The following is a 27,201-nucleotide window of genomic DNA, read 5'->3' as shown; positions in this document are numbered from 1 at the left end:
ATTTCAGTCATCGTGGCTTCCTCAGCACTTCAGTGTTGGCTTTGGAGCGACACTGCCCTGGCGTTTCTATCTCATACCTAACCAACTACAAAACAACTGTTACTACCAAAATGCCAGTCACTTTGAAAACATCAGACACCGAGCCTGTGCCATGGGCACGATCCGAGGCTGCCACATCCGAGGCACTACTGAGGGGTTCCTGCAAAGAAGAATGGATGCGTGGCGGCAAAATCATTCGGAGCTCCTTCGAAGAGGCGTTCGATGACCCACACTCTCACATCAGCCCGAGTCGACATGGCTTCGTCTATGCAGCATGGGATTCTTACTCAAACCACCACAGTCTTGTCTTGCGACCAGAAGATATTTGGTTCTCGATTTTGGTCCAGCTCAGCTTCTACATCAACGGTCATGCGGAGGAACTGCGATCGCATTTCGTCTCCCACAAGGGCACGAAGGAGCTCGAGGTTGAGAGAGATGGATCAATAAAAACCGTCGACATTGGTGAAATGGCGATCGAGATGACAGAATTACTTCAAGCAAATGTACATCATCCCGGTCTACGTGATTGGATCATGCCCTCTTTCAGCACCACCACCAAGTCTGACAAGGCTGTTGCTGCGATTCTCATGATGGGATCATTGCAGAAGTATTTTGCCATGACAATGGTCCTACGATGTGGAATACCCAGTGTCACTTTGCTTGGAGAGCGCGATGATTGGGTTCAAATCCAAACGAAGATCGAACTGCTACCTTTTTTCTTCCCTCCAGAGGCCAGTAAAGAGCCGACCAAGTTTGCGTCCGCTCTGAGGCCAGTCCTGCAGAACTTCGTGAGTTCTTTTGACAAGCCAAACTCAGATTATCTCCGGAATTTCTGGAACTCTTGCATCAGCCAATCCCAAGAAAGTGGCTTGGTCTACCTCACTGGCTGGGTCACCGTCTTTTGCTTCTGGGATAATAAAGGGAAATGTTTGTACAAGACCCAGGACTCTACATTACACCCGTCTGGTATGACCTTCCCCAATATATCCACGGGTGACATTGCCCCTGGATATGCAAGTGTTCCTGTTAAGGTCGTCGACCGTAACCAGTATCTCACGTTCCATACTTTGATGGTCGCGGGCTTGGTCGGCATCGAAGTTGACGGAAACGATGCAACCTCCATCCGGCCGTACTCTGGCTGGTGGATGATTGAGAACGTGGAGAAGAAGAAGGGAAAGCATAAAGAAAAAACGTTTGAACAGAAACAGCGCGGAGTGGCCCCTAAATGGATGGACATGGAATGGAAGTGACAATGGAAGTGCAGTAGAGATAAGTCCTGAATTGCTTTTCGCTATTAAATAACAGCTATCAACCTCATTATTTTATTCCGCCTAAGGTTACATCAATCATGCGATCAAGCCTCTAGACCCAAACAGTACAGCCTTGCTCTAAGTAGACATTTAGTCCGTTAGCTTTGACTTTTGTGGCTGTAAACATATGAAGAAATAGGGAAAAGCTCAAAGTCTGGAATTTGCTGTAGCCTAGCCGGCGCACTAAGGTTACATCAATTATGCCTGATACCTGGGCCCCGCTCTACGCAGCGTAAGTCACTGACAAGACCGTCAAAGAAAACAAAGGGATGAAAATCGTCACAAAGGAAAACTCCTGGAAGCATTCAGCCTTAGAGCAAAACAATCGAGTACAAATAGACCGTATCACATGACACCGCATCAACAAGCCCTAAATGTTGTCCCAAACTCTTCTTCGTGCACTCCTCATCGCCATGTCTTTCGCAGATTGTGCAATGGGCCTTCGCCCTCGGTCTGCCATCCATAAGGATGAGCTTGACTGCTACGACGCTTTTCTCTCCAATGTGCAGGATACCCAATTTTTGCATATGTACCTCGAAAACAGCCAAGTGAAGATCGATATTTACGATTACCCGTCCAACGACCTTGCACTTTCCCAGACCTTCACTCCAAGCGACACTGCAAACCAATACTTTGACCAGCAGTTGCAGCGTGCTCAAGAGATGCAGCTAGCAACGGCTTCGCCCGACACGGTACTTGACTCGACGTTGGAAAAGAGATAGGACGGCTGCCCACCCGCTGACAGTTTGTTGAACAGGGACGCAACGGTTCTTGAAAAACGCGTCTCTAGGTGTTACCAGTTCTGTGGAACGGTTGCCCACTATCGTGGAAACAATGGATATCCTCGCTGCCACGCTGTTAGACAGGGGTGCTTGTGGCAGAAATGGTACCGTTAGGTTCAAGGGCAGCGGTGCTACCTTGAAGGCTTATGGGGGATGATGTGTTTGTTACATAAGTTCCTGCGACTGCAGACTTGTCTGATGGGTTGCATCCAATATGCAATAATCAGTATCATCCATTAAAATCTACGATGCTTTGTCTGCTCCTTCCTGACCTTGTAATATAGAAGTGAAAAGGTCTGGTGCTTACTTGAACTCTGCTCAGCTCTTTGATCAAATGAGGGCTGATCGGCCCGTGCGGGGCCGACAGCGATCCTACAGCAACAGCAAAAAGTACAAAAGTTAAAGTCGCCCAAACGATGAATAGTTTTTCTTAGTTCCTTGGAACAGCCACTATCCTTTCTTTTCTTAGTTGACTGCAGACAATCGGAATTATCATCAAACGACCGCCCGAAATGGCCGTCCGTGTCCTCGAGTTCGCCTGTCGAAAGCCAGGTCTCAGTCCGAGCGAATTCAAGTCTCACTACGAAAACACTCATAGGTGCCCTCAATCAACCCACTTGCAGGAGACGACATTCCTACTCACATGCGTCAATACATCGCGCGAAGTGACAAGCACAATTCCGATGGCGATTACCCCGCATCTGTCTCCTTGTGTACTAGTCATCTCCCGCATGCAAAATAGTGCGGCATAAGGGAGGATTCGTGCAACGGAAGTGCTTTGCTGTAATCATGTCTTTCGAATCTTCTCGTACTCAGGCAAAGCCCACTTGACCATCCATTCACATTGGAGAATCTGCTTTGCAGTAGACCGTTTCTCAGGTTTGAATTTGAGCATTGACTTCAGCATCTTGAGGATAGCATCCATCTCGGCTGGTTCAATGAGTGGCATCCCTTTCCTTTGTCGAGGCTCCTGCATATCTTGTTCGAACCTGTCCTCCCACGACCGGTAAGGGTTCCGATTTATCGGCTTCCCATCTTCCGTGAATCTACCATGTCGCCCCTCCCATTTGAACCACCATTCCGGGGGCAGTACACCAAGTGCATCGACTTGCTCGCAAGTAATGCTATCTTCGGTTGCAAATATGCCGTCAAAAAGTGTATTCTGCCCTAAGATGGTCCATAAAGAGCATCCAAGGGACCAGATATCTGATGGGAAGGAAAGAGGCTTATGTGGTTCGAACCGAGCCTCTGGTGGTCGTCCCACAAGCGGAGTGTGTGACTCAAATATCTGTTGCTTGGCAGGGGAGAAAGCCTCACCGAAATCACTGAGCAGGATTTTGGCTTCTTGGAGTTTGAGTTTGTCACTTGCTTCGCCAAGCCAGATTGGTAAAACGGCGCGTGAGGGAAAATTTGGTGGAAGCGGTTGGCCATCGAAACGTCTTATTGCTTCATATTCCGGTTCTCCGTATTTTTTGTACAATTCCTCCACAGAAAGCTTGCTTAGGTCAAATGGTAACCGGAGGAGAACATTTCCATGATGAAGATCTCCGTGAACGAATCCCTTGGAATGAACATACTCAACTGCAAGGACCAACTGTGCCGCCAAGGCCCGTGCAACATCCAACTGGAAAAGGCGGTTGTATGAAGCATCTTTTGCCTCGGGGAGACTCATTCTTGCCGGAATTGTCACGTAGCAAAAGTGCGTACCATTCGGTCCTTTGATCTCGAATCTATCAAGTACCGAAGGTATCATTGTCTTCCCTAAGCTAGTGCTTTGTTGCGGATTGGAAAGTTCCGAAAGGACGCTGAATTCATGTGGGTTAGAATCCGCGGTACACACTTTGATGGCGACGTATTTGCCATATTTTCGATCTCGGGCCAGCCAGATCGTCGAGTAAGTGCCGTGGCCAAGTTTTTGAACCACATGATAGCGACTGTGAATATGATCTCCGATTGCTATGGAGTGATAGCCTCCCACACGATAACTTTCCAATTTTTCCACTCCCTCGATGGGCTCATAAAGGTGATGCGAGGAATCATCGCCTTTGGGAGGGTGAAACATAAGAGCAGCAGTGAAGAAACACTTGCGAAGTTGTTTGTGGTAATGCTGGGTCTTTCGGGCTTGGCTGAAAGTGGAATAAAGATGAAAAAGCAATAAACGCGTCTGGAAACGCCGAAATGGGGGTGAGGTGAGAATCTTCATCGAACAGCTAGCTCTGAAGCTGAAAATCACTCATGTGAAAACAAGCATTACAAGGCTGGGGTATAAGCCTGCCTAGCTGCTTCTCGAGGCCTAGATAAAAGGCTCATTCGAGGTTGCCTGAAGACACGCGCCAATGGATGACCGGAATAACCGTATTATACAAGGACTCATTGAGCGCTGGGATCAATACGTCACAAGACGCGATATGGCTAAGCAGGGGTTGTTTATCAAGTAACCTAAATCGGACTAGCGTGGTTGTGACTCAAATAAAATAAAACAGATACTCAGTGATTGGGGGTATCAAGGCGCTGATGAGCTTGTGGGTACGGATAAAAAAGGCTTGTACAATCTCAATTTCTATCAGGTTATTGGAATGGAAGTCACAGAGAACTGAAGAACGCAATCTAGCCTAGGAAGTGGCCATTCGTCTTGGCGAGCTGTTCGTCGTAGTAGGGTTGGAATGCCAGCCATCCCTTGTCAGGTCCACCAACATTCGCTTTCGAGTATTCTGCCTCTTCATCACTGATAGTAATCTTCTTGTGGCCAGAACCCGCTGCTGCTGCATCGGCTAGAAGCTGCGCCTGGCAAGTCTTGTCAAGACTTATAAACTAGAAAACGTTAGATATCGATCTGGTTTATTTAACGCTCGGGCTATGCCAATCTCTTACCCAAAATGCGGCTTCGTCAACTGACTGACCCACAGTCAGAAGACCGTGGTTTTGCAATATGACTGCTTTGCAGTTTCCAAGGCTTTTGGCGATACGATCTCCCTCCTCCTTGTCTACCACCACGCCGCCGAAGTTATCGTAGACGGCGTGATCTTCGTAGAACCTGAGAGAGTCCTGTGTCAACATTTCAAGCTTCCGACCGAAGCACGAGAAAGCCTTGCCATAGACACTGTGGGCATGGCAGGCAGCGTGGACATCCGGTCGAGCCTTGTGAATAGCCGAGTGGATGGTAAATGCAGCGGTGTTTATCGGCTGGTCGCCCACTACTATAGCACCGTCTTCATCAACGAGTATCAGATCCGAGACCCTAATCTGGGAGAAATGCATCGACAACGGATTGAGCCCTTAAAAGATACTCCAGTCAGGTCTCTGCGCTCAAAGGCATCTGCGGACATGCTTACAAAAATGGTCTGTGAGAATGGGATCGCGAACGGAGATGTGGCCGGCCACGCCTTCGTCAAAGCCCCGGTCTGCGAAAACTCGAAAGGCGGCGGCAAGATGTTGCTTGCGGTAGACACGCTCTTCCAAAAGCGATTCAAATTTGGGATAGGTGCGTATCTTCAAGGCTCTCCCATCTTTAGTCTTGCCCATGGACTGGACCTGTTCAGGCTGTGTACGGGAAGGCACCGCAGCCCCTTTCCCAGAGGAGCTAAGGGCGCTGGGAGTCTCGACGGGATTTTGTGTGGCGGCTGATGGAGACATTTTAGTATAACTCTTTGTGATTGAGTTGTATGATTGAACAGTGAAGGGACAGGGATACAATCAACAAATAGCACTATAAGTATCTGACCATCGAATAGGGCGGGGGAGCCTCGGTATTAAACCTGATTAACCCCGCAAATCTCCAACTTTCGGAAATGATCGATTTTCTATGTTAGCTCGGAAATATATCCGAATCTGCAAACAATGGAGAAGCACATCTACTCTGATGATGTAAGGCGGTGAATTATGGGAAAGTAGCTGCAGCTTAGACCTTGGGGGTCTGCAGGCGACATCTCAATGAATTTCCGGTCAGCTTCTAAACTAACTTTAAAAGGGTTCACATTGATGGGTTTCAAAATAGAACTCCCGGCCCGTTTTAAGAACTGCCGATAGGCCTCAACCCAACTAACTGGAGAAAAGTCAAACATGGGACCGCCAAAAAGCACGGTGGTGTTCGTCCAACAACCACTGATTCGGTTACACGGGGCTTTCTGTCCCTTGCAGTCTACCTCCAATTAAGTTTTGCTGTAGTTTTGTCTCATGTTAATATCTTCATCCGTGCTTCGTCCGCCACAAACCGGCAAAGAAATGCCGCCTGGATGGGGAACCGGGCGGGCGGGGAGATACCATATCAAGTACCGAAGTGGAGATTCTTGTGTTGACCCTGCGAATACTGAGCTGTTCGTCTTGGATGTATTGCTCGGTCGGCAGATCTCCCCTGCCTGTTAAATTTAACGTATCACAAGAAGAACCTTGTTCAACACCGGAGGTTACAGTTGCATTGAGAATTGGTTCTTGTGCTTGCATTTTTGTGAAATTATCCTTGATACCGGGGAGAGCATGTCCTACTGTGCTGTTCAAGAACTCCTCGTCAAGAGTATGGCACGTATTCTCAACAGTACATGCTTTTGAATTTAGTTTTTATAAAGTCAAGCGCTCTGAAGGTGTGTATACTACGTTCGCTAGCCGACTTCCCGATGGAGTAAAGATTCAAGGTATGGTACTACCAAGGATCGATGTTCTGAATGTAAGGCAATTCTCGATATGGGGTCTCTCTAAGCAGAAAATGCCATTCCGTCATAAACCTTACGTTCCCCCGTATTTATATCCAAAAATATATATCTGTGCTATGATATTGCTCTATTGAACAACCCACTGAAAAAAAATCTGCCAAGCAAACACTTGAGGCTACACCTCAAATATGAAATTTCAAACAGCATCTGGTCTACTCTTCCTTGGCGGCTTTATCCCCACTCTTTTGGCTGCCTCTCATGGTCCTGAGCTTTCCAATAAAGATCAGGGTATCGCCCTTATTCATTTGAGTTGGCCTAGAATTTCGGACTTGGAAAGCTCCATCAAAGCCTATGAGTTGTCGAAGCACCAAGCCCAAATTACTGTCAATTGCACTCTGCAGGCATTCACTATAGGGGCATACTGTAGTAAGTACACCTCTTACATCAAGCGCTCGTTGTCAACTAATCATTTTCATCCACAGCCAATCCTGTTAATTGTACCATTGGACCTACCTCGTTCCAATTTGTGTGTGCTCAGCCCTAGGCTAGGTTTCAAAGGAGCCAGGACACTCCATGTATTGCAAGAGGAATCATTCCTTCCTTCTATTTTGATTCCACTTCCACATTATCTCCAGTCATGAAATTTTATCATCAATAAATTACCCGTACTCCGTAGAGGCAGTTGAGTGACTCAGAATCTAATGGTTACGGCTATTCAACCTTGACTCTGACTATGATGTTAAGAAGCAAAGCGACCGGAAAGTACAATATTCAGATATGTTCCAGACACTTCGGTTCGAATTGTTCAAGGGCCAAGCATGTGAGAATAGTGAATGTTTAGTTCTTGTAGTTATTTCAGCCTTTAGCTCAAATTATACTTTTCTCAATTATTCTAGTCAGAAGCCGTAATGCGGCATTTGTGATCTAGACCATTCTACATAGCCGAAGCATGCACGTACGACAAAGTAAAACGTGCAGGAAATAGAAGTATTAATTGCAGTATTGCAACTTCGGCAAGAAGACTCGACGTCTAGGCCCTAATGTCTCTCCTTTCCCTCGGGTTATACAATGTGACTTGTGTATGGAACTGTTACCCAAGACCCGAGCTATTGAAAGATTAATACATGTGAAGAAGAGCTCGACCAAGATATAAATGAGCCAATTCCGCCCGGTGCTCTATTATCTCGCTACCCAGTCAAGCACAGCTCCAGTCTCAATCACCCTTGAATACACAGCTCCACGCTAAAAGTTTTCTAACCAAAACATCAACATGAAGTTCCAATTCATTCTCGGTGCTCTGGCCCTCGCCATTACCACCTCCGCTGCTCCCACTGCTGGCGCTGTCGACAGTATTAAGCTCAGCCAGGTCCAAGTCAAGAATCTCCTTGATGTCCTCAAGGTTCAGGGCACGCTTTCCGCTGATCAAACCATCAGCTGCTCTGTTGCCTATTCTCTGGCTCTGAGTAAGTTATAATGCCCTTTGCCCACTCGAATCAATAACGCTGACGAAAGGTTATATCCAGGCACCACTGGTCCCCCCTATACCATTGATCTGACCACCCTTGATCTGTCCAACTGTACCTACAGCGGCCCCTAGGCCGATTGTGGGATCGGAACCACTGAAGCTTGAATTGTCCCTGGATCTCGGATAATCAGTCGCCAAGCTCATCATGTTTGTGGTTCCATTCTAGCAGCCAATGGGCTGCCACATATGATGATCTATTCAACATATGTCTCTAAGCAGAATCAATGAGAATCATTACTCTATCTGTTGCTTTTCAATGTAGAATGTAGTTATCTTATCAACTGGTAAGAAAAGTCTTGCATGCCAAGAAGACAGCCAACTCGACCATAACAAACATACCTGGTCAAGTTGATCGGCATAATAAAAGATTTTAATGAAAGAACACAGTCCGATTTTAAAAATGGGTGACATGGTATGTAAGAAGGGCAACTACCTAAACGGGTTAGCGACCTTGTTTCAAATAAGTCAATCTTGACAGCGCCCCCTAATCCCCTCCTCACAATGCCACTACTTTTCGATGGGTTTCTACTAATCTCAATGTATCCAGACTATGGCGCTCGAGAATAAGCAAGCTAACTCGAAATCGCAGTGGCGTCGCCCCTGGCGCTACCATCTTAATTTACTTGAATGGAGCATATCGCTCTCGGCATAAGCGGAGAGTGATGCTTGAAACCCGGACCCGGTTTTGGCTGCGAACTCTCCTTCAAGGGAAACTGTCCAGCGAGTCCACTTTCACATTGTAATATTTTCGTACTCATGTGGGGACTCCGACCGTGCGATCGGAGTTATAAAATGTTTCTTGCCTCCTTTCTCATTTTGAATCTTCACCGGGACTTTCATTCTTTTCTCTTGAGTCTGGATACTCGGGAATCACGTTCATTCCATATTATACTTCGCTAGGCGCTGGGTCACTGCCTCTTTTCATTCTTGCATCCAAATTCATTCGACAATAGCGTCCGAAATGCATTTCAAAATTATAGCCGCCCATTTGGCCGGCCTCCTCGCGGTAGCATCAGCCAAGGACTCTCGAACCTTTGCCGTGAACCACTTCTACGGCAAGGGTCCTCTAACTGAGGGCCGTATGGATCCCATAATCAGTCCCGGCACCGCATCGAGCCATGTGCACGCCATCCAAGGTGGAAGTAACTTTAATTTGACCATGGAAAACAACGCACTGCTCGACTCGTCCTGTACCTCTTCCCTGGTCGAGGCGGACAAAAGCAACTACTGGACTCCGACTTTATACTTCCAAGATCCTTCCAATGGAAGCTTCATCTCGGTTCCCATGTTCTACATGAATGTCTATTACTTGTGTGTGCACCGAGTCCAACCATCATTGAAGTCATGACTGATTCAAATACAGTTTCGAGCCAACCGATGATGAAATTAAACCTTTCCCAGTCGGCCTCCGCATGGTCAGTGGAAACAACAGTCTCCGGACTCCACCACCCGGCGGTGCTGCCAATGTCCTAGACACGAACGCAGGAACCATCCAACCCGTTCAGTGGACGTGCCCTCGCACTTCATACGACCCGCCTTCCTATCCCGCAAACTCCGACGGTCTCTACGGTGTCGGCATCCAAGACCCGAACAACGCCGGTGCTGGTGCTGGATTCCCAGATATGAACTGTGATGGATATGCATCCCCTCTGCGGGCTGATATTCACTTCCCTTCTTGCTACAATCCCCAGGCTGGTGTCGATGCCTATGAGAGCAATATGTTGTTCCCGAGCAGCAAGGGCACTACTGGTGGCAAGATGAATTGCCCCGAGGGGTGGATTCATCTTCCTCATATATTCTATGAGGTTTATTGGAATACTCCTCTCTTTGCGGATTTATGGGAGCAGGGGCAAGGTTGGCAACCGTTTATATTGTCAAGTGGGGATCGCACTGGGTATTCTCTTCATGGTGATTTTGTGAGTTGCGTTACGTCGATCGTGGGTAGCATTGGCTGACTGTGCTTGTGTAGATCGCTGGCTGGGATGAGGATGTCTTGCAGAAGATCATCAACAATTGCGATGCTGGTGATTCGGGAATGGACAAGTGTGCTGACGCTGGCCCGATCAACAACTCTGCTGACAGTTGTAATATCCCCAACCTGGTCCCCGAGAAGATTTTTGGTGTTTTGGAGAAACTGCCCGGCAACAACCCGCCAACTGGATGGGGTCAAGGAGAGAGTGCTTCGTCTCCGTCGCAGACAGCAAGCACCAAGTCTACAACCAGTGTGCCGCCTGTGTCTCAGACCGAGACCGAGGTAACTACCACGACAGTCTCTGCGACTGATTCCAAAAGCACCGGCTGGTCGTATCTTGGATGCTATTCTGACAACACATCTACCCGTGCACTGACCGGTATCCAATTCGCTGACTTGGGTATTGGAAAGGTGACTTCAACCGGCTGCATGGAGTATTGTAACAATGCTGGATTCAGCTTGGCAGGTACTGAATACGCCGGTCAGTGCTTCTGTGGTAACAAGCTGGAGGGCAGTTCCAAGCTCGAAGCAGACAAGTGCGACATGAAGTGTGAAGGTGATGCCTCTCAAATCTGCGGTGGCAGCTCGGCTTTGAGTGTGTTTGAGAAGGCCGGGACAGCTGCATCGAAGAGGTCGAGTGCGCACTTCCGTCGACATGTGCACGGAAAGCATTCTTGAGTGTGTTATTCGTGAGACTTCAAGTTTTATGTACTATTACAGTCCGGTTGTACCACAGGGTGATATTTAGTATCCTTGCAGCTATTTAGGGGCAATCAATTGAGTCATCATTGGTTCTGGAAGCTGAGGACGACTATACACTACATCGCATTAACTGACCGGTGGAGTTCAGCAGCCAAATGAACCATACGTCCCCTGGGGGTCAATGAACGAGATCGCTTGCTTGCTTATCGTGCATGACTGATTCGCAGCAAGCACAGTACCCAGTGACCGAACAGCATCCTCCATATGCTGAGTAAGTCTCGATTCTCACAAATAACATCAAGGACTGCTGCTCACAAGCACAGAACTCATCATTACCAGGCCTCTGGTCACCTCATTTCCACAAAGGCAAGACCCATTTCTCATTCCTTGGGAAGTGGGTGAAGGGCTTTCACGTGCCGGCGAACACAGTGACATCACAGCACTACCAGTTTCCTCGGGAAGGAGCTACAGAACTCGAAGTTGGACTCGCACTCGACCTTCACTAGAAATGCCAACCCTCGCAGCCAGCTCTAGGCCTTGGCCGGCTGAAAACTCCGCAGTCCAGACTTTTCAAGCCTTCCAAACACCTCAGTGGGACGGAGACGTGTGCCGAGTCGCAACACTCGCTCTCGAGCCCTCCACCAGGCCGATCAAAGCCGTTGAGAGGGACAGGAAAGTGGGTTCGGAGCCGAACGAACAGGGCTTTCACAGGAATAAACGGCGGCCGCTCCTGTTGGGTGGGTTTCCCATTCGGGTATCCACCGCCTTTGTCTAGACCGATGGTTTGTATTCGGACCGGAGATCAAAGACGAGGCCAAGAGGAGTTGCCAAGATGCCATCATGGTATTGGCAGGTGTCATACCTCGTCCAAGACCGAGGTGTTGTGGTCATTGATGGCCATTGAATACCCAGACTCGCACAGTGCGACTTGGACTCGGGCTTGGGAGTCGATGGGGTCAGGAACCACGCGGTTCCCTGGTTGCGCTTCGTGCTCATTAAACTGCGTGGCATACAATGCATATGATTGGAGGAGAGACACGCATGCCCTGCCAAGGCATCTGTAAGTAACATCATTGGCTGGTATTTCAGGAATTGTATCCACCGTCGGGAGATTACCGTCCAATCATGATGCTTTTCGCTTGCCCTGAGCCCCACATCACAAAATCCACGGGACACGCGACGAACTTGAAACCGAGCAGAATTATCGTGTTTTTGTGCCTCAGGGGCTTCTCCTTGTAGCGCTTTGTACGTTTCATTGCCTTGATACCAAGATCTATTCGGTTATATTTAGAAGGTAGCAGGGCATGTGGAGTTCACTGCCAAGTCCACTCGGGCCTAGAACCAGTCCGATTCACACTAGTCTCCGGCGAACGACCGGATCGCCGGCTCCATTGCCGACAACGCAACCCCACCGACCTACGTCCACTTAATTTTGTAGTCGACCTTGACCCATTCTAGCCAGTTCACTTAAAATGTTGTTCCCACGTACAATGGGGCTTGGCCGTGGTCAGCTTGAACTCGTGTTTCATGCGCCCCGATCAACGTCGTCCTCATACAATGACCGGCCTTGCAAACCAAGGGCCCATTGTCTCCAAGCCAAGAAAGTGGGGAGAACAAAGTTATCTTTCGAATCTAGGCCTCAACCTGGGTACCGGTGCGGCCCCCCTGACCGTCCACTACTGGCCGTTCCCAGGTCAAGGAAGAGTCCCACTTCAACGGTCTGGGACGCGAATCATGTTCTCTCCTGCATTCTACTCGTCGTGTGTACTTGCACTCGACACTAATCACAGTCCAGCCCCACCAACAATGGACCCGTGGATTGCATCTCCCCCGATCTGATCGCCAATAGTCGCACTTTTATTTCATGTGTGGAATCCACCGGCCCCAGCAGGCCACACGTCAATCCACGGCGGCCCTTCTGGAACAATGGCCTAGGGCACACTCCGGACGAGGGCAAGGCTTCTTCTGTTCCCCAATTCGCCGCCCTTGACGTATGTGCAGTCCCCACCGCCGGTTCCAAGCCGGCTTTCCCATGGATGTCGTCCTCCAGGTACCAGGCACGATGGCTCGTGAATGGCTTCCCTTGTTGGCGCTCGTGGTGGGACCGTCAGAGTCTGCTGGTGTGAAGTTATTTAAATCTCCTACGTCTCCCTTTCGGTCTTTCTTCCGTCATATCACTCTCGCTTCAAAGAACTACACTCCTTTATAGTTCAACAAGTTTCTTGTTACTCCTGTCATTCCTTCCGACACACTCTTTTCATATTGACTACACTCTCTCTCTCTCTCTCTTTTACGGTCTTCCACCGAGTCAATCCCTCAAAAATGCAGCTCACTCAGTCTATTCTGCTGCTCGCAGCCCTCACTACCAGCACCTTTGCTGCTTCTCCTCGCCCCCAAGGCTTTGAGCGCCGCCAGGCCACCGCCACCACCACCACCTCTTATTACGCTTCTTCTTCCTCTTCTTCAGGCTCCGACTCTGCCTGGACTGACCTTCCTTCCGGTGCTGCCTCCACCGCCGGCTTCGGCGGCGTCACTGGCTCCTCCGGATCATCCGTGACCTACTCTGGCAACGTCGGCAGCCCCTACGGCTCCAACATCATCGAGGTCTCCGCCGATGAGGCCAGCCAGTACAAGTTCGTCGCGCAGTTCCAGGGCTCCAACACCGACGACTGGACCGTCGCCATCTGGAACAAGTACGGCTCCGACGGCACGATGAACGGCTGGTACGGTAACGCCTGCAAGACCTTCACTCTCTCCCCCGGCTCTACCGTCTACATCGCCTTCGACGATGACTCCCAGGGTGGCTGGGCCGCCGCCGAGGGCTCCACCATTCCCACTGATTCCGACGGTGGCTACGCCTCCACCTGGGGTGAGTTCGACTTCGGCTCCACCACCAACAACGGCTGGTCTGGCTTTGACGTCTCGGCCATCCAGGCCCAGAACGCCGGTCTTCCCGTTCAGGGTATGGAGATCTGCGATGCTATCGGTGGCACTTGCTCTTCTATCACTGCCAACGCTGCTTCTGTCAACAACGCTTACACTTCGGCTGAGGCTGCCGTCGGTGGTATCGGTGGTAACCTCGACTCCGGCAACGGTGTTCGTCTGGCTGTGACCATTGACTACAGCGGCTAAAATGTGGACGAGTGGTTTAGATATAGACTTGCTTTTTTTCTGGCTGAGGTTGAGAGGATTCGGCCTATACCCCACCTGTTACGGTTGCGGATTTTTACTTTCTATGTTCATATAGGAATCATAGGCTGGTCCTTTTTTTGTGGTTTTACCCTTTTATCAATTTCAGACTGGTTCGAATTATTTTCTTTTCTATTCGATTATTTGAGTAATCAATTGAGTATGAAGAATTTACTGCCCTCAGGTGTCGACGTGGCGTGCATGACCGCATGATTGCATACTATGGGTGTCCGCCATGACTTGCCCTTTTCGTGCTAGTGCGGCGAACTCGTCATTGTGGGATCACAGAGGCACTTTTTCGTCTTTGAGGTCTAAGAATAACGCTGGTTCATGTTTTTCTTTGTTTCAGAATGGTGGCACTTCAAGGTAGCTTACGTCGTGCTTTGGCGTTGTGTTCCAAATTCACCGTGTACCCAAAGCCAGTGTTGGTGGTTTCAAGGAAAGAGACCATACGTCGTTCGATAGTTCCCATTTTGATCATACAACTTCATTAAGCAGAAACTTATCAATTTGCCTCATTTCGAGACCTTCATTCTTCATCATAAGCTGTAGACAAAATCATTACCGACAGTTGTATCCGCTAGCAACCAGTCCGAACAGAAAATCAACCCATCCCTTATTTCTGGCGAGGGCTCATGAGAATCCAAAAGTCCAGCGGCTTAATACTGAACGCGCCGTTGGCATGCAGCTGGTAGTTCTTGTCGTCAAACTCAAACGTGTTCTCCTTGATGATGCTCGCCAGAGTGAAGAACGACCACTGCCACGCCCAGAGCTTGCCGGTGCACTCGCGCTTGCCGTTGCCGAAGCCCTTCTTTGCGGCAGCGGGCAGCTGGTTCCACTTCTCGCCAATTACGCGCTCTGGTCGGAACTCTTCGGAGTCTTCGCCGAAGACGGACTTGTCTCGGTTGACGGCGTTGAGAATGGCGATCATGGGCTGGTTGTGCGGAATTTGATACTCACCGCCGCCGAGCAGGACGGGCGCCTTGTTGTCGGAAGGGATGGACTCGATGTTGAAGCCGGGAGCTGTGGCGGACAGGCGGATGGTTTCGCGGAGGCAGGCTTCGACGTACTGCAGCTGCTTCAGGTGCGCAAGATCGATGGGACCATCTCCCACGATGGAGTCGATCTCCTCGCACGCCTTCCCGTGGGCTTCGGGGTTCTTGATCAGGTAGTAGATAGCATAGGAAAGGAGGTTGGCGGCGGTGGCGGCGCCAATAAAGATGGTGATGATCTCGTCGAGCACCTGGGAGTCCTTCAGCTTCTCGCCGCTCTCGGGGTCGACCCCGTTGAGGATCGCATCCAGCATGTCCTTGCGGGCTTGTTCGGGATTGTTCTTGCGGCTGTCGACGATATCCTTGGCGTACGAGCGCATAGTCTTGGTCAGGCTAGAGAATCGGCTCTGGTACAACCAGTTGAGCACCTTCGGGCGAGTAGGACGCTTCAGCGCCTCCATTGTAGCACCTTCCCAACCCTGCACCATGGCCCAGCCATTGGTGGCATCTTCACCCTTTTCTAAGACGTGAACGCGCTGGTTGAAGAAGCACTTCATGCAGGATGCCAACAAAATCAGATCCAGGTCGTCGGATGCCTTCACTCGCTGCTTGGGGCTTGCGCTCCATTTCTTGGTCAGGTCCGGAATGACCTCGGCCATGTCGTTAAACATGGCATCGGTCGCTTCCTGGGTGACCTGCGGATACATAATGCGGTGGGCGATGCCCCAGCTCTTTTCATCATCGTACGCAGTGAACAGGCTGTCGTGAACTGCATATCGGATCTCCACCACAGGGCCCGTCACACACTTTCGGAATCGGGTCTGGTCGCAAATCTCTTCCAGGAGAGCGACGTTGCCAATAAAGACGATCTGGTGACCCAGCACGCTGATCTTGAAAATGGGGCCTATATCAGTCATTAGTTGAGTGACTCAACACCACCCCGAACGAGCAACTCACCATACTGGGCGGCCAGCTTGTTCAACGAGCTCCACGTATCGTTGGGGTTGACGTCGAATATATTGCCCAGTAGGGGAATACCGGGCGGCGAAGGGATTTCAGTAGGCATAGCGAGGGGGGTATCACGATATTGTACAAACAAAGCAAGCAGAGGGAAGAAAAGAATTCAGAGAGCTAGCTGTCGCACAGGAGGCGGGGGGGAAGCAGCTAAAAAGAGCTTTCAGGTGTTAGCCAATCTTCAGCTGGCCACCCGATTGACAGATCTCATCGAGCCCGCTCATTGGGCCCAGGAGCATGGCGCCTGTCGAGTCTCCATCGTTCGACACAGGTCCGGTCTAGCTGAAGAGATCGGCACGATCGCGATGTAATAGCGCAGATTTGGGGGGGCTGATCGAGCCCTGATTGGCGGACGGGCAGAGTATCTGGAGCCCATCTGCAGCCAGCTGGGGTTCCATATGGAGAGACCTGCCGCACTACGGGCGGTAGTGCAACCATCGCGGGCAATGGGGTTCATTACAATTGTCAGCCGCCAACTGCTGCAGATTTTTGAGCTGCAACGCGGTTGCTCCATCCGTCCCGACGCATCTTGACCGCCCCCCTTGTTTCCCTGGTTTCCAAATCCCCCCTAGTTCTGTGCAACGTTGTATTGTGCTGAGGATCGCGGGGGAGGTGATTGGCAGAGTGGATCATAACAAATCCCAAATCAAGGATGGTCTGAGTGGCTGTTACTGGAAGCTCGGTGGGTCCGTGGCTGGGAAGATTGACATCACGATGGCCGAGAGGTCCCAAACCCCTCCAGGGTGGACTGGGTGGATTGATCATGGTGCAGCACCAAGACAGGGTAGATCGTGACCTGCGGGGGTTAGGGATCGAGCTCTCGACATTCCGAAACCATACCCATATCCATACCCTATGATCCCCTTCGGCTGTGTGGATAGTTTGAAGCCGCCGAGCTCTATCCACTCGCCCAGAGAATTGATTCTCGTGTCCAGTCATCTCTCTGTTTAGAAAACCATGAATGTACCCGTGTTGACAGTTCTTTGTGCCATTTTTAGCCAGGAGCGCACTCGGGTGGGGCCTGCCAGATGTGGCCGCTGCTAAAGCGCGACAGGCACCGTGAGCCTCGGCACTGAACGACTGCTTCGCACGAGTAATCGATCCTTAGCGCCCTGCGCCTTTGTGTGTGAGACCGAAGTCAATAAAAGGACAATCTGGGTTGTCGGCGTTGGGCCAAATGTACCGGTGTGCGGCGGGCGGGCGGACGGGAGATCCACTTTCGACCGGAATCTCGGAATATCTGCTGCCTCATGACGTCGCAGGTGTATAGGGCAGTCGCCAGGGTCATCTGCGGCTCCGCCTCAAATGGTCTTAGCCCGCGGACCGGAATCCGGGACAGCAAGCTATAGGCAACGCACATGTGAAAAGCCTCGAACGCCAAGCCCGTATCCCATTTGCTGTATGACTCAATGGCGCTGGCGATTCCTCAACCTGTCTCCCGCGCACATACTTTTCCCAATCATCCTGCTTCGGTTGCTTCTGTCAATACATGTTGGTCCAACAGAGATGTCATCTCCTACCAGTGCCGGCGTCCTCCAGACACACCAACTCATCGAGAATCATAGCATCTTGATCCGAGATGAAATATACGGAGAGGAACTGGTCTATGAGCCAGTTCTCGTAGAGCTTCTGCAAAGCCCGGAGATGCAGCGACTGCAAGGCATCTGCCAGTATGGAGTCACTGGAATCTTAGGCCTGACACCGCGAGTCACACGGCTCGAACATTCGGTCGGTGCATTTATACTCGTGCGAAGAGTTGGTGCCACGATTGAAGAACAAGTCGCTGCTCTTCTCCATGACATCTCTCATACCACCCTGAGTCACGTCATGGATCACGCCCTCTCCAAGCCTGGGGAAGGAAGCTATCACGAGGTACACAAGACACGGTATCTTGAGATGACGCGGCTGCCGGACATCCTCGCCAGACATGGGATCAACCAGAACGTTTTCGAAGAAGAACTGTTCCCTTTAGTGGAGATGCCATCCCCTCAACTGTGTGCCGATCGCCTAGACTATGCTTTACGCGACGCCGTCAGCTTCGGCAAGCTTGCCTTGGAAGACGCCAGAAGGGTGGTCGGCTCACTGAAGGCGTTTCCCAGTGCTACAGCGACCCGCCGTCTGCTGGTTCTGGACGATCCCTATGTAGCGCTGATTCTTTCTCGCGCATACATCACTACTGACAAAGATGTCTGGTCAAGTCCGGCCCACATCGACATGTGTCAGCGGACGGGCCGGGTGATAGGCGAACTGGTAGAGGCAGGGTCTATGGATGATAAGGTGTTGTGGCAAGTGTCCGACGCAGAATTTTGGACTTTGCTTCGTCAAGCAGCGAATCCTGAGCATCTTCGCGCTATCGAGAGACTGGAAGAGGAAGGGATTCCAGAGGACAACGGACTCCGGTTGCCACATTGCGCTAAAATTCGCACTCTCGATCCAGACGTTTGGCAAGAAGGAGAAAAGCAACCCGCACCGTTGTCGATAGTGTTGCCAACGTGGGGATCAGAGCGACAGCAGTACATTCTCAGTCGTAGTCAGAATCGATGATGACTATTGCATCGTAGATAGCTATGGCCGTCTGCAGGCGCTGATAGAGAGTCTACAACTTGAACGTATCGCAGCACGGCGCAAGCCGTAAAGTCGATGAATATGAGCTTCTTGTGTTACATGTGGCCATGAGCCTGCCAATTCTGGCGGCAAGGCAGTCACAGGTAACCTATAAAAGGTGCACCATTTTACTACCAGATAGTCTAAATAAACAATCTACAGACTACTTTTATAGCACCAGCGATTCTTCGAAACTTGCTTGTGTTTGCGCGGCAATTGATAACCACGACGAGACGTCAAGCTCTAACTCTTCTCAATGTCAAAGTTTCTCTCGCGGCAGACTTGAAAAACCGCAGGGTTTCAATTTCCTTCCTAGGTCCACACTTTGAGCCCCTTCGTATTCTCGCGTTCCAGATTCTATTTCCATTCTTCGAAAATGAACCTCGGCTCAAAGCATCTCCTTATCGCACCCTATCTTAGCCCTGTATAAAATGGCACCGTAGTCTCGGCATCCCTTCGGGAACCGGCCAAGTGGAGTGTTTCGGTGTTAAAGAGGCACTCGGAGCGCCCGAGACTCGGCACAATTTCTGTTGGGCGTCGGACACGAACGCTTCAGGGATAGCGTTCGAACGGCTTCCCTCATGGGTTTTGCAGCGACTGTGATTTGTTCATCTCTCTACAATTGATAAGAAACGGCCCACCGTACAACAAAAATTAACTATAGCTTGGAAATCTGATATATTGCCTCGGCTCTTTCCTTTCTGGGAAGTACGCTAGAAACAGAAGATCTCATCGCTCATCTTCGATACCGTCCCGGGCTTCCGGAAGCCAAGCGCTGCCAAGTTTTTCTTGGTTGCGTTCACCATGCCCGGTGGCCCACACAGGAAAATCTTCGTGTCTGATGAGTGCGCTGGTAAGTGCTTTGACAGGACGGTCTGGTCCACGTATCCTGTCCCGTAGGCCCAGCCCTCTGGTGCGCTGTCCAGCATGTACCACAGCTTGAAGTTCTTGGGGTAGCGTCGGGCGAACGTCTCCAGCTCTTCGCGGAGCAGAATGTCTGACTCGGAGCGGTTGGCATAGATTAGGCTGATTTCGGTCGTGTCGGTTTCGTTCTCGCAAATTGCCCGGATCACTTGGTACATTGGTGTGATGCCTGTGCCGCCGGCCACCATACCGATCTTGCGGCAGAGTCCGTTGCTATAGCGCATGGCGCCTTTGGGGCCGCGGAATTCGACTTCGTCGCCGATCGAGAGGCCGGCCAGGTAGCACCCGCTGAGAAGTCCGTCCGGGTAGCATTTCACGACCAGCTCGATGCGTCCACGGTCAAGGTTGTTGGAGGTTGGTGTGTAGGATCTTGTCACAGTGGTACCGTCGACGACGGCTCTGATGGCGACGTGCTGGCCGATGGGCAGGCCGAGAACGCTCTTGGCATCGGGCAGAGCAAAGACGAAGCGGAATGTGTTGGACGATAGCTGATCCTTTTCGACCAGGGGGATGCGCTGGTAATTTTGGGGCTCGAGGAAGCCGCGAGTAAGATGCGGGTCAATGCGAACGACCTTTTTGGTCTTGATGCGAGGCGGGTATCGCATGAAACCGGAGTCGATCTTGGTGAATCGGCTGGCCTGCTTGGCTACCATTACACCAATCGTGCCAGCGACGGCGCTGGCTGCCAGGAAACCATTCACAAAGCCACCGTGCGGTAAGCGTAGACCCTTCAGTTGACGGGGAAGCAGCTGTGAAAGACCCATGCCATTCCAGCCGTGGACGTTTCCTCGGGTGGAGATGTAGATCACTGGGAGCATCGTGACCAGCGCACCGGCCACGATTCCAGTGGTTCGCAGTGAAGATGATGCTTTGCTCTCCTCCGGCGCTTTCTGTGATACAACACGGACTGCCTTGGGGCGGAGATACTGCTGAGCATCCTTGAGAACACCGACCAGGTACGGCTGCATGATCTCGCGCGCATCCTCTGAATGTCCGACATCCTCGTAGGCAGCGGTGGCATCAGTTCCAGCCGTTTCAACGAGAACGTCAGCACCTCCAGGGTGATCTTGGAGATATTCCGTGATATCGAATACTGCTACCGTTAGCCAATCAATCTTAATGCTCTGGTAGAAGCGATTTACCTTGTCCGTGAATCACAATCCACAAATCGGTCTTCGTGTTGTGTGCAGCCACATCCTTCATGGTATACTCGGGCAGCTCAATATCGCCCTTCCATTGAGCCTTGAGCTCTTTCGTCTCTGGGACTGCCATTGTGCTCGAATAGTATGGATTGTAAAATAATACACACGGCAAACTGCGAAAGCGACAATTAAAATAAATACAAAGTCGGGACCATCTACCAGACACTCCACCGATAAAAAGAACAGCCAACAAGAACCCTCCGATACCAAATCGGACAACTTCCATGCATAAAACGCATTGCCCCTTTCGCTTTCCAAGGAAATCTCAAGTTATGCCTCGGAAATGGTCCCGTACAACAAAGGTCGAGACCTGCAGCAGCGAGACCAAAGGACGGGACGGGCGCATATCCTCTACGGCACATAGAACCCGATGCCGATAAACCGCGAACCCGAAAAACAGGGACATTGTCTTTCCTTTTCAGCCCAAGCGGGAAGGTTTGTCACTGCCGATACCGAGAACAGCGGGTCTGGCGTGCTGATCGTAACTGTGAAGGGAAACGCGCGGTGGAGCCGCGATCGTAAAGATGGAAAGTGCCTCGGCAGGCAATCGGGCTGCCCGGTCTGTCGCGAATCGAACGTTCGCTAATGAAAATTCGAGTGAATTATGCGTTCCGTCTGCGTTGTTTCGATAAGGCGTGGGTCGGTGTTGGGTTGGACTGGAAAAGAATAGCTCCAAGGGATTTGTGTCGGTTTCCAGATTTTGCTATGCCGCTATAAATAATATAGTCCCTCCGTCACTGGTCTGGAGTAATTTCTGTCATTGGCATCTTACATCGCAATGGCTATTAAACAATTTTATTTGCTGGGAGAACCCAGCGCATCAGCTCGGGATGTCGAGATGGATTCATCACTTGACTCTGAAGGGCTTCAACATTTGATTGCCGGTCATTTTGCCATTGTTGAGCCTACTGGTGAGTACCTCAAGCTTTCCCTCGCCTTTAAATACTAACAGCATCAAGGCATTGCCTTCCAATCTGAGGACTCAACATTGCTCACCGTATCAGAGGTTCTCGCCAACGAGAGCCCCGTCGCGATCACGATAGATGGCAAGGCAGTTCGAGAGATCCCCGGCCCGAAAGGTCTTCCTTTCGTAGGAAACTTCTTCGAGATCTATCCCGATCATCTGGGTAACCATCAGCGCCTGTTCGAACAATATGGCCCCATCATCCAAACCACCAACATGGGCCGCACGATATACCACACCAACGATCCGCTCTTGTCAACGATCGTCTTTGCCGAGTCGGACTTCTTCACCAAAAAGATCAACGAGGCTCACCCCTTGTACCCTATTAAGAACAAGGAAGCAGGTGTGTTCCTGGGTGATACAGATACCCCCGAATGGCGCGCTGCGCACAAATTCCTGCCGCCGGCGTTAGGACCCAAGGCAGTACGCCATTATGCGCCGACTATGCAGGAGACGGTCGAGGATGCTTTCCAGGTGTTTGACCAGCTGGATGCGCAAGAAGAGGCTTGGAATGTGTACCAATACATGCTGAAGCTGGGCTCGCAGGCCGTGGGCAAGCTGGTCCTGGGAATTGACTTCAAGCACTTTACCTCGCCTGATACTCCACTTCACGAGCTGGTGTATCGTATTGCCGAGTCGTTAGAGCTGAACAAGAAAGTGACCGCTCGTGGAAACTGGTATGCCAAGCTGCCGTTCGGTGATCCCCAGCGCCTACGCGATGCTAGATGGCGGATTGCGGAGATGGTCGAGGAGTCGATTCAGAATGCGGCTCGGGGTGGCATTGAGGATCTTCCTCTGCAGGATGCAGCTTTGCAGGCATCCAACATGATCGACTACGCTATTCGTGCAACCGACAACAAGGGCGAAAAGTTGCCCAAGGCAAGTTTGATGTCCGCCTTAGTCGTGGCCACCGGCGCCGGCTTCACCACCACCAGCTCGCTGCTGTCCTGGCTGCTTTACTCTCTCGTCAACTACGAAGGCATGCAGGAGCGTCTCCTGCAAGAATTGATCGACCACGACATCGACGCGGACACCCAACTCACCGCTGACCTCACCGACAAGCTCACCTTGATGGATCACTTCATCAAAGAGACCCAGCGCCGCCACAACCCCTCCTACCAGCCCGCCCGCACAGCCAAAGTCGACATGATCTTGCCCGGCGGGTACAAACTGCCGCAGGATGCAATCGTCATTCCAGCCCTGCACCACATCCACAACAACCCAGCCGTGTGGGACAATCCCGCGCGGTTTGACCCCGATCGCTGGGACACGGAACAGGTCAAGAACCGCCACAAGGGCGCGTACATGCCCTTCGCGGCCGGCCCGCGTATGTGCATCGGCTTCAACTTTGCTCTGCAGGAAGTCAAGGTCTTCCTGCCCAAGTTGGTGTACCGGTACAAGTTCACCAAGGAGAATGAAGGGGCCGTCGAGTACGACCCCATGTTCCAGCTCATCCGCCCGAACAACTTGTACGTGCGCGCTGAACGCCGCGTGAAGTGGCCGCCCAGGACGGAGGCGTGAGAAAAAAAAGTCTCTATCCACTAGTCAATTGTAATTATAGTATACGGAATACAAGAAATGACATTCATAGCCAAGCAATTTCACCCAATCAAGTGGCGCACATGGCGCTGCCTAGCGGGTTCCACTATTAGTGCCTCGTAATAGCGCCCCCCACCTGGCGGTGAGGGTGCGCTGCACCGGTAGGCCCATTTTCAGCGGTAGGCCCAAATTTTCCATTATCCATCGTTTTTCATCATAACCAGCCACCACCATGCCTAACCAGCCCGAAATTCCGGAATCTCGTGTAATCGAGGCCTGCGAAGCCGCCTATGCCCAAAAAAAGCCGAATTTGTCGAAGATCGCCAAGGAATATGGTGTTTCGTATTACGTGCTGCGGGGACGCGTCCGACGGGGTAAACTGGCTCGCACTGCCCAGAAACCGGTTAATAAGGCTCTTCAAGACTATCAGGAGGAAGCTTTGACTCACTGGATATGTGATATGCGTGATCGCTATCTCCCAGTGACGCCTGCGCTAGTAGAGGAGATAGCGAATCTCTCGCTAAAGCGTGCGGGTGTCGAACCCAAGCTAGGCAGTACATGGGTGTATCGCTTTATTAAACGACTTCCTCAAGGCCTTGATCTTGCCTCGGTAAAGCAAAGAACGAAGGAGTATAAGCGGATCTAGGTAGAGGATAGCGGAATACTAGAACTCTAGTATTCTCGATAGGGGAACGTCGTTAAAAATGTAGCGCCACGGTTGATATATAACGTTGATGAATATAGCTTCTAACCCAGTCGAGGTAAAGCGTAGACGGTAATCGGTGGCCGTATGATGCCTATCCCTGATCTCTGCGAAGCTAAATGTGGCGAAACTATTACCGCCGTCGAATGTATCGCTACTAATAGTTAGTAGATAGATCCACTATTTATCTTTAAGGGCTCGACGTATATAGAGACTTAGTATCATAGCAGCGAAGCTCCTCCACCGCGGACGCTTACGGCTATGTCTCTAAATGGCTGGATCTCTAATAAATTAGCTATTGAATGGCTTCAATACTTCCACAAGGCGACGATTAGTCGTACGTTAAAATGGGAGAAACGTATCTTATTATTCGATGGCTATAGTGCCTACTTCACGAAGGAGTTTCTATAGAGATACGAGGATTATTAGCTTATCTACTTTGCTTTCGAACCTCATTCAACGCACCTCTATTAATCGCTTAATGGAAAGCCCTTTTTAAGCTATAAGCAGCACTTCCGAAGAGAGAATAATAACCTCGCGTTCCTCGCGGGTGAGCCTATCGGAAAGGCTAATTTCCTACGATATATCGCAGATATACGACGACGAGCATTCAACGCATAGATTATTCGTGAATCCTTTAAAGAACGTAGCATTTAGCCACTAAATAGCACGTATATCATCGAGAAGCTTACTAATAGCCAGCTAGAGCTACCAGTGCTTTTAGCGCCTGATCTCCGTACGTATAGGGAACAGACACTATCACCGCCGCCTACATCCTTAAGCGTCGAGAATACACCTCCAAAGAGCATCCAGGCTCTCGAAAAGAACCATAGGAAGCTATCGAAGATAGAAAACCTCACCCCGAAGCAACGGCGAGGCCTACTACGCATCTTCCAGCACAATAAGGTCATCGCGGAACGGGCAGCTCTCTCGAACGACATAATCAGCCAAATGACAGCCGCTCGCGCCCCTCTACGACGGAATTATACTAAGCGGCATATTAAACCACTCGGGCACACTGGTATCCTTAGCGTTCGCGATGCTAATCGGTCAATTATGGATAGGAAGGCAAAAGAGGCTATTCAGGAGAAGAAGCGGCTGGATAAACTACACACGAAGGTCTATGGTAAACCGCCACCAAAACAGCCTACCCAGGAGAGTGAGGCATCTATAGAAGCAGCGAGGGCAGGAGAAGAAGCAGGCGACCTTTTTTACCTAGATCCGAATCCAGCGCAGTGATAATTAGCTGAATAGCATGGAATTGGGCCTACCGCTGAAAATGGGCCTACCGGTGCAGCGCACCCTCACCGCCATGTGGGGGGCGCTATTACGAGGCACTAATATCTCCGAACTTCGGGTTCGGATATATTCACTTCGTTGCTTCATCTCCGTTTTCCTCATCAACCCACCATGGTAGAATCTACGTCTCGGTCGCGCCCGGCGCGCGTCATCGCCAATGCTCTCAACGAGCTGGGCCTCGTCACCATGTGGCACTCCTCGCGCGACGTCAAGTTCCTCTGCGCCCAGCGCTTCGTGCGCCTCTTCGCCTACGGCGGATCCACGCTCATTCTCGCGTCGTACCTGTCCGCCATTGGCATTTCCGATGATCGTATCGGTTTATTCATGACTCTCACGTTGATCGGAGATGTCGTGATTAGCTTCTTTTTGACTCTGTTCGCTGATCGCATGGGCCGCAAGGCTGTGCTGTCCCTGGGTTCGGTGTTGATGGCGGGTAGTGGCGTGGTGTTCGCGCTGTTTGGGAATTACTGGATTCTGCTGGCTGCGGCTGTCTTTGGCGTTATCAGTCCCAGGTACGTGTTTCTTGATCTTTCTTTTGGTGGCCGTTATCGCTCACGGACTTCCCCGCAGTGGAAATGAGATTGGGCCTTTCCGTGCCGTTGAGGAGTCCACGTTGGCTCATCTTACGGCAAGTGAAAAGCTCCCCGATGTGTTTGCGTGGTACTCGCTAGTTGGAACTGCGGGCACTGCCTTGGGACAGCTGATCTGTGGTTGGGTGCTCACCTCGCTGCAGTCTCTGCACGGATGGGAGTTTATCCCCTCCTGCCGGATTATTTTCTTCGTCTATGCGGCAGTCGGCGTGATCAAGTTGATTTTCGCACTGGCACTGAGCGGCAAGGTCGAGTATGTGAAAGAAGAGCCCGCCCAGGAGCAGCAGAATGACGAGACTCGGCCGCTGTTGCGAGACTCTGCTCAAGCTCAGCAGACGGACTCCCCTAAGAAGAAGGGCTTGTTTGCGTCCATTGAGAAGGACCTGTGGTCGCTCGTCATTCGGCTGTTCATTCTGTTTGGATTGGACTCTTTCGCCTCGGGATTGGCATCTCTGTAAGTCATGTAAGCGTGTTTCGGTGAACTCGTTCCTGACTCGGACCAGGTCCTGGATGACATATTTCTTCCACCGCAAGTTCAGCCTACCCGAAGGCGAACTCGGCACTATCTTCTTCGTGACCAGCAGCATTTCCGCCGCATCCATGCTGGTTGCATCGTCGATTGCTAAGCGCATTGGCAACGTGAAGGTAAATCATCATTTCAGGCAATCAAAGTTCATAGCTGATTGTTTTTAGACCATGGTGTTTACCCATTTGCCCTCGGCTGTGGCGCTGTCCCTGATCTCCGTTCCGAACAGCTTGCCATTGGCACTAACCTTCCTGGTCCTGCGCGCTTGTTCCCAAAACATGGACGTGGCGCCTCGATCGGCTTTCCTGGCTGCGGCTCTGCCGTCCGACAAGCGCACGGCCATCATGGGAGCAGTCAACGTGGTCAAGACCACCAGTCAGAGCATGGGACCCCTTCTCACGGGTATTCTGGCTCGGAATGGCATGTTCGGAGTTTCCTTCATCATTGCGGGTATTCTGAAGGTCGTTTACGATCTCGGCATGCTGGTCAGCTTTGCGGGCAAGGAAGCCGAGAAGCGGAAGCAGACCGCGCAGGAGGACGACGACGAGGCTCGCTAAGCTCAAGCATTTTCAGAGTGTGTTTACGAATCCAGCCTGGTGGTTGCGTTGCCAGGCCCACAAAAGCGTGTTTTTCCCCCATTGTCACACTACATTGTAGATGGGACCCCGGTATTTTTAGC

The 27,201-nt window shown here is 51.0% G+C and overlaps 12 protein-coding genes across 12 annotated transcripts; 8 read left to right on the top strand and 4 right to left on the bottom strand.

Annotated features, from left to right (window-relative positions):
- Positions 1 to 110: 110 nt before the first annotated feature.
- N7498_007579 (DUF4419 domain-containing protein) lies at positions 111 to 1,289 on the top strand (the record flags this gene model as incomplete). The annotated part of the gene is made up of 1 exon (XM_058454641.1): positions 111 to 1,289. The coding sequence occupies one exon, from the start codon at positions 111 to 113 to the stop codon at positions 1,287 to 1,289; it is 1,179 nt and encodes a 392-aa protein (XP_058306890.1).
- Positions 1,290 to 1,762: 473 nt separating this feature from the next.
- On the top strand, positions 1,763 to 2,071 carry N7498_007578 (uncharacterized protein; the record flags this gene model as incomplete). Its single annotated transcript, XM_058454640.1, has 1 exon — positions 1,763 to 2,071. One exon carries the CDS (start codon positions 1,763 to 1,765, stop codon positions 2,069 to 2,071), a length of 309 nt encoding a protein of 102 aa, XP_058306889.1.
- An 847-nt stretch (positions 2,072 to 2,918) lies between these two features.
- On the bottom strand, positions 2,919 to 3,803 carry N7498_007577 (uncharacterized protein; the record flags this gene model as incomplete). The annotated part of the gene is made up of 1 exon (XM_058454639.1): positions 2,919 to 3,803. The coding sequence occupies one exon, from the start codon at positions 3,801 to 3,803 to the stop codon at positions 2,919 to 2,921; it is 885 nt and encodes a 294-aa protein (XP_058306888.1).
- A 935-nt stretch (positions 3,804 to 4,738) lies between these two features.
- On the bottom strand, positions 4,739 to 5,764 carry N7498_007576 (class II aldolase/adducin family protein; the record flags this gene model as incomplete). Its single annotated transcript, XM_058454638.1, has 3 exons — positions 4,739 to 4,942; positions 5,003 to 5,406; positions 5,464 to 5,764. 3 exons carry the CDS (start codon positions 5,762 to 5,764, stop codon positions 4,739 to 4,741), a joined length of 909 nt encoding a protein of 302 aa, XP_058306887.1.
- A 2,283-nt stretch (positions 5,765 to 8,047) lies between these two features.
- On the top strand, positions 8,048 to 8,374 carry N7498_007575 (uncharacterized protein; the record flags this gene model as incomplete). The annotated part of the gene is made up of 2 exons (XM_058454637.1): positions 8,048 to 8,240; positions 8,301 to 8,374. The coding sequence occupies 2 exons, from the start codon at positions 8,048 to 8,050 to the stop codon at positions 8,372 to 8,374; spliced, it is 267 nt and encodes an 88-aa protein (XP_058306886.1).
- Positions 8,375 to 9,263: 889 nt separating this feature from the next.
- On the top strand, positions 9,264 to 10,952 carry N7498_007574 (DUF1996 and WSC domain-containing protein; the record flags this gene model as incomplete). Its single annotated transcript, XM_058454636.1, has 3 exons — positions 9,264 to 9,613; positions 9,666 to 10,218; positions 10,272 to 10,952. 3 exons carry the CDS (start codon positions 9,264 to 9,266, stop codon positions 10,950 to 10,952), a joined length of 1,584 nt encoding a protein of 527 aa, XP_058306885.1.
- A 2,346-nt stretch (positions 10,953 to 13,298) lies between these two features.
- N7498_007573 (putative allergen) lies at positions 13,299 to 14,108 on the top strand (the record flags this gene model as incomplete). The annotated part of the gene is made up of 1 exon (XM_058454635.1): positions 13,299 to 14,108. One exon carries the CDS (start codon positions 13,299 to 13,301, stop codon positions 14,106 to 14,108), a length of 810 nt encoding a protein of 269 aa, XP_058306884.1.
- Positions 14,109 to 14,781: 673 nt separating this feature from the next.
- Positions 14,782 to 16,223, bottom strand: N7498_007572 (putative cytochrome P450; the record flags this gene model as incomplete). The annotated part of the gene is made up of 2 exons (XM_058454634.1): positions 14,782 to 16,061; positions 16,115 to 16,223. The coding sequence occupies 2 exons, from the start codon at positions 16,221 to 16,223 to the stop codon at positions 14,782 to 14,784; spliced, it is 1,389 nt and encodes a 462-aa protein (XP_058306883.1).
- A 1,454-nt stretch (positions 16,224 to 17,677) lies between these two features.
- On the top strand, positions 17,678 to 18,715 carry N7498_007571 (uncharacterized protein; the record flags this gene model as incomplete). The annotated part of the gene is made up of 1 exon (XM_058454633.1): positions 17,678 to 18,715. The coding sequence occupies one exon, from the start codon at positions 17,678 to 17,680 to the stop codon at positions 18,713 to 18,715; it is 1,038 nt and encodes a 345-aa protein (XP_058306882.1).
- Positions 18,716 to 19,488: 773 nt separating this feature from the next.
- N7498_007570 (putative cytochrome b5 reductase) lies at positions 19,489 to 20,971 on the bottom strand (the record flags this gene model as incomplete). The annotated part of the gene is made up of 2 exons (XM_058454632.1): positions 19,489 to 20,792; positions 20,842 to 20,971. 2 exons carry the CDS (start codon positions 20,969 to 20,971, stop codon positions 19,489 to 19,491), a joined length of 1,434 nt encoding a protein of 477 aa, XP_058306881.1.
- Positions 20,972 to 21,679: 708 nt separating this feature from the next.
- On the top strand, positions 21,680 to 23,386 carry N7498_007569 (cytochrome P450; the record flags this gene model as incomplete). Its single annotated transcript, XM_058454631.1, has 2 exons — positions 21,680 to 21,812; positions 21,861 to 23,386. The coding sequence occupies 2 exons, from the start codon at positions 21,680 to 21,682 to the stop codon at positions 23,384 to 23,386; spliced, it is 1,659 nt and encodes a 552-aa protein (XP_058306880.1).
- A 2,131-nt stretch (positions 23,387 to 25,517) lies between these two features.
- Positions 25,518 to 27,079, top strand: N7498_007568 (putative MFS transporter; the record flags this gene model as incomplete). The annotated part of the gene is made up of 4 exons (XM_058454630.1): positions 25,518 to 25,918; positions 25,977 to 26,450; positions 26,500 to 26,641; positions 26,690 to 27,079. 4 exons carry the CDS (start codon positions 25,518 to 25,520, stop codon positions 27,077 to 27,079), a joined length of 1,407 nt encoding a protein of 468 aa, XP_058306879.1.
- Between the last annotated feature and the right edge of the window lie 122 nt (positions 27,080 to 27,201).

This window comes from Penicillium cinerascens, assembly GCF_028974065.1.
Source record: "Penicillium cinerascens strain IBT 15544 chromosome Unknown contig_9_segment0_segment0, whole genome shotgun sequence".
Lineage (NCBI taxonomy): Eukaryota > Fungi > Ascomycota > Eurotiomycetes > Eurotiales > Aspergillaceae > Penicillium > Penicillium cinerascens.
The sequence above is the reverse complement of the archived record's forward strand: the minus strand, read 5'-3'. Positions and strand labels throughout refer to the sequence as shown.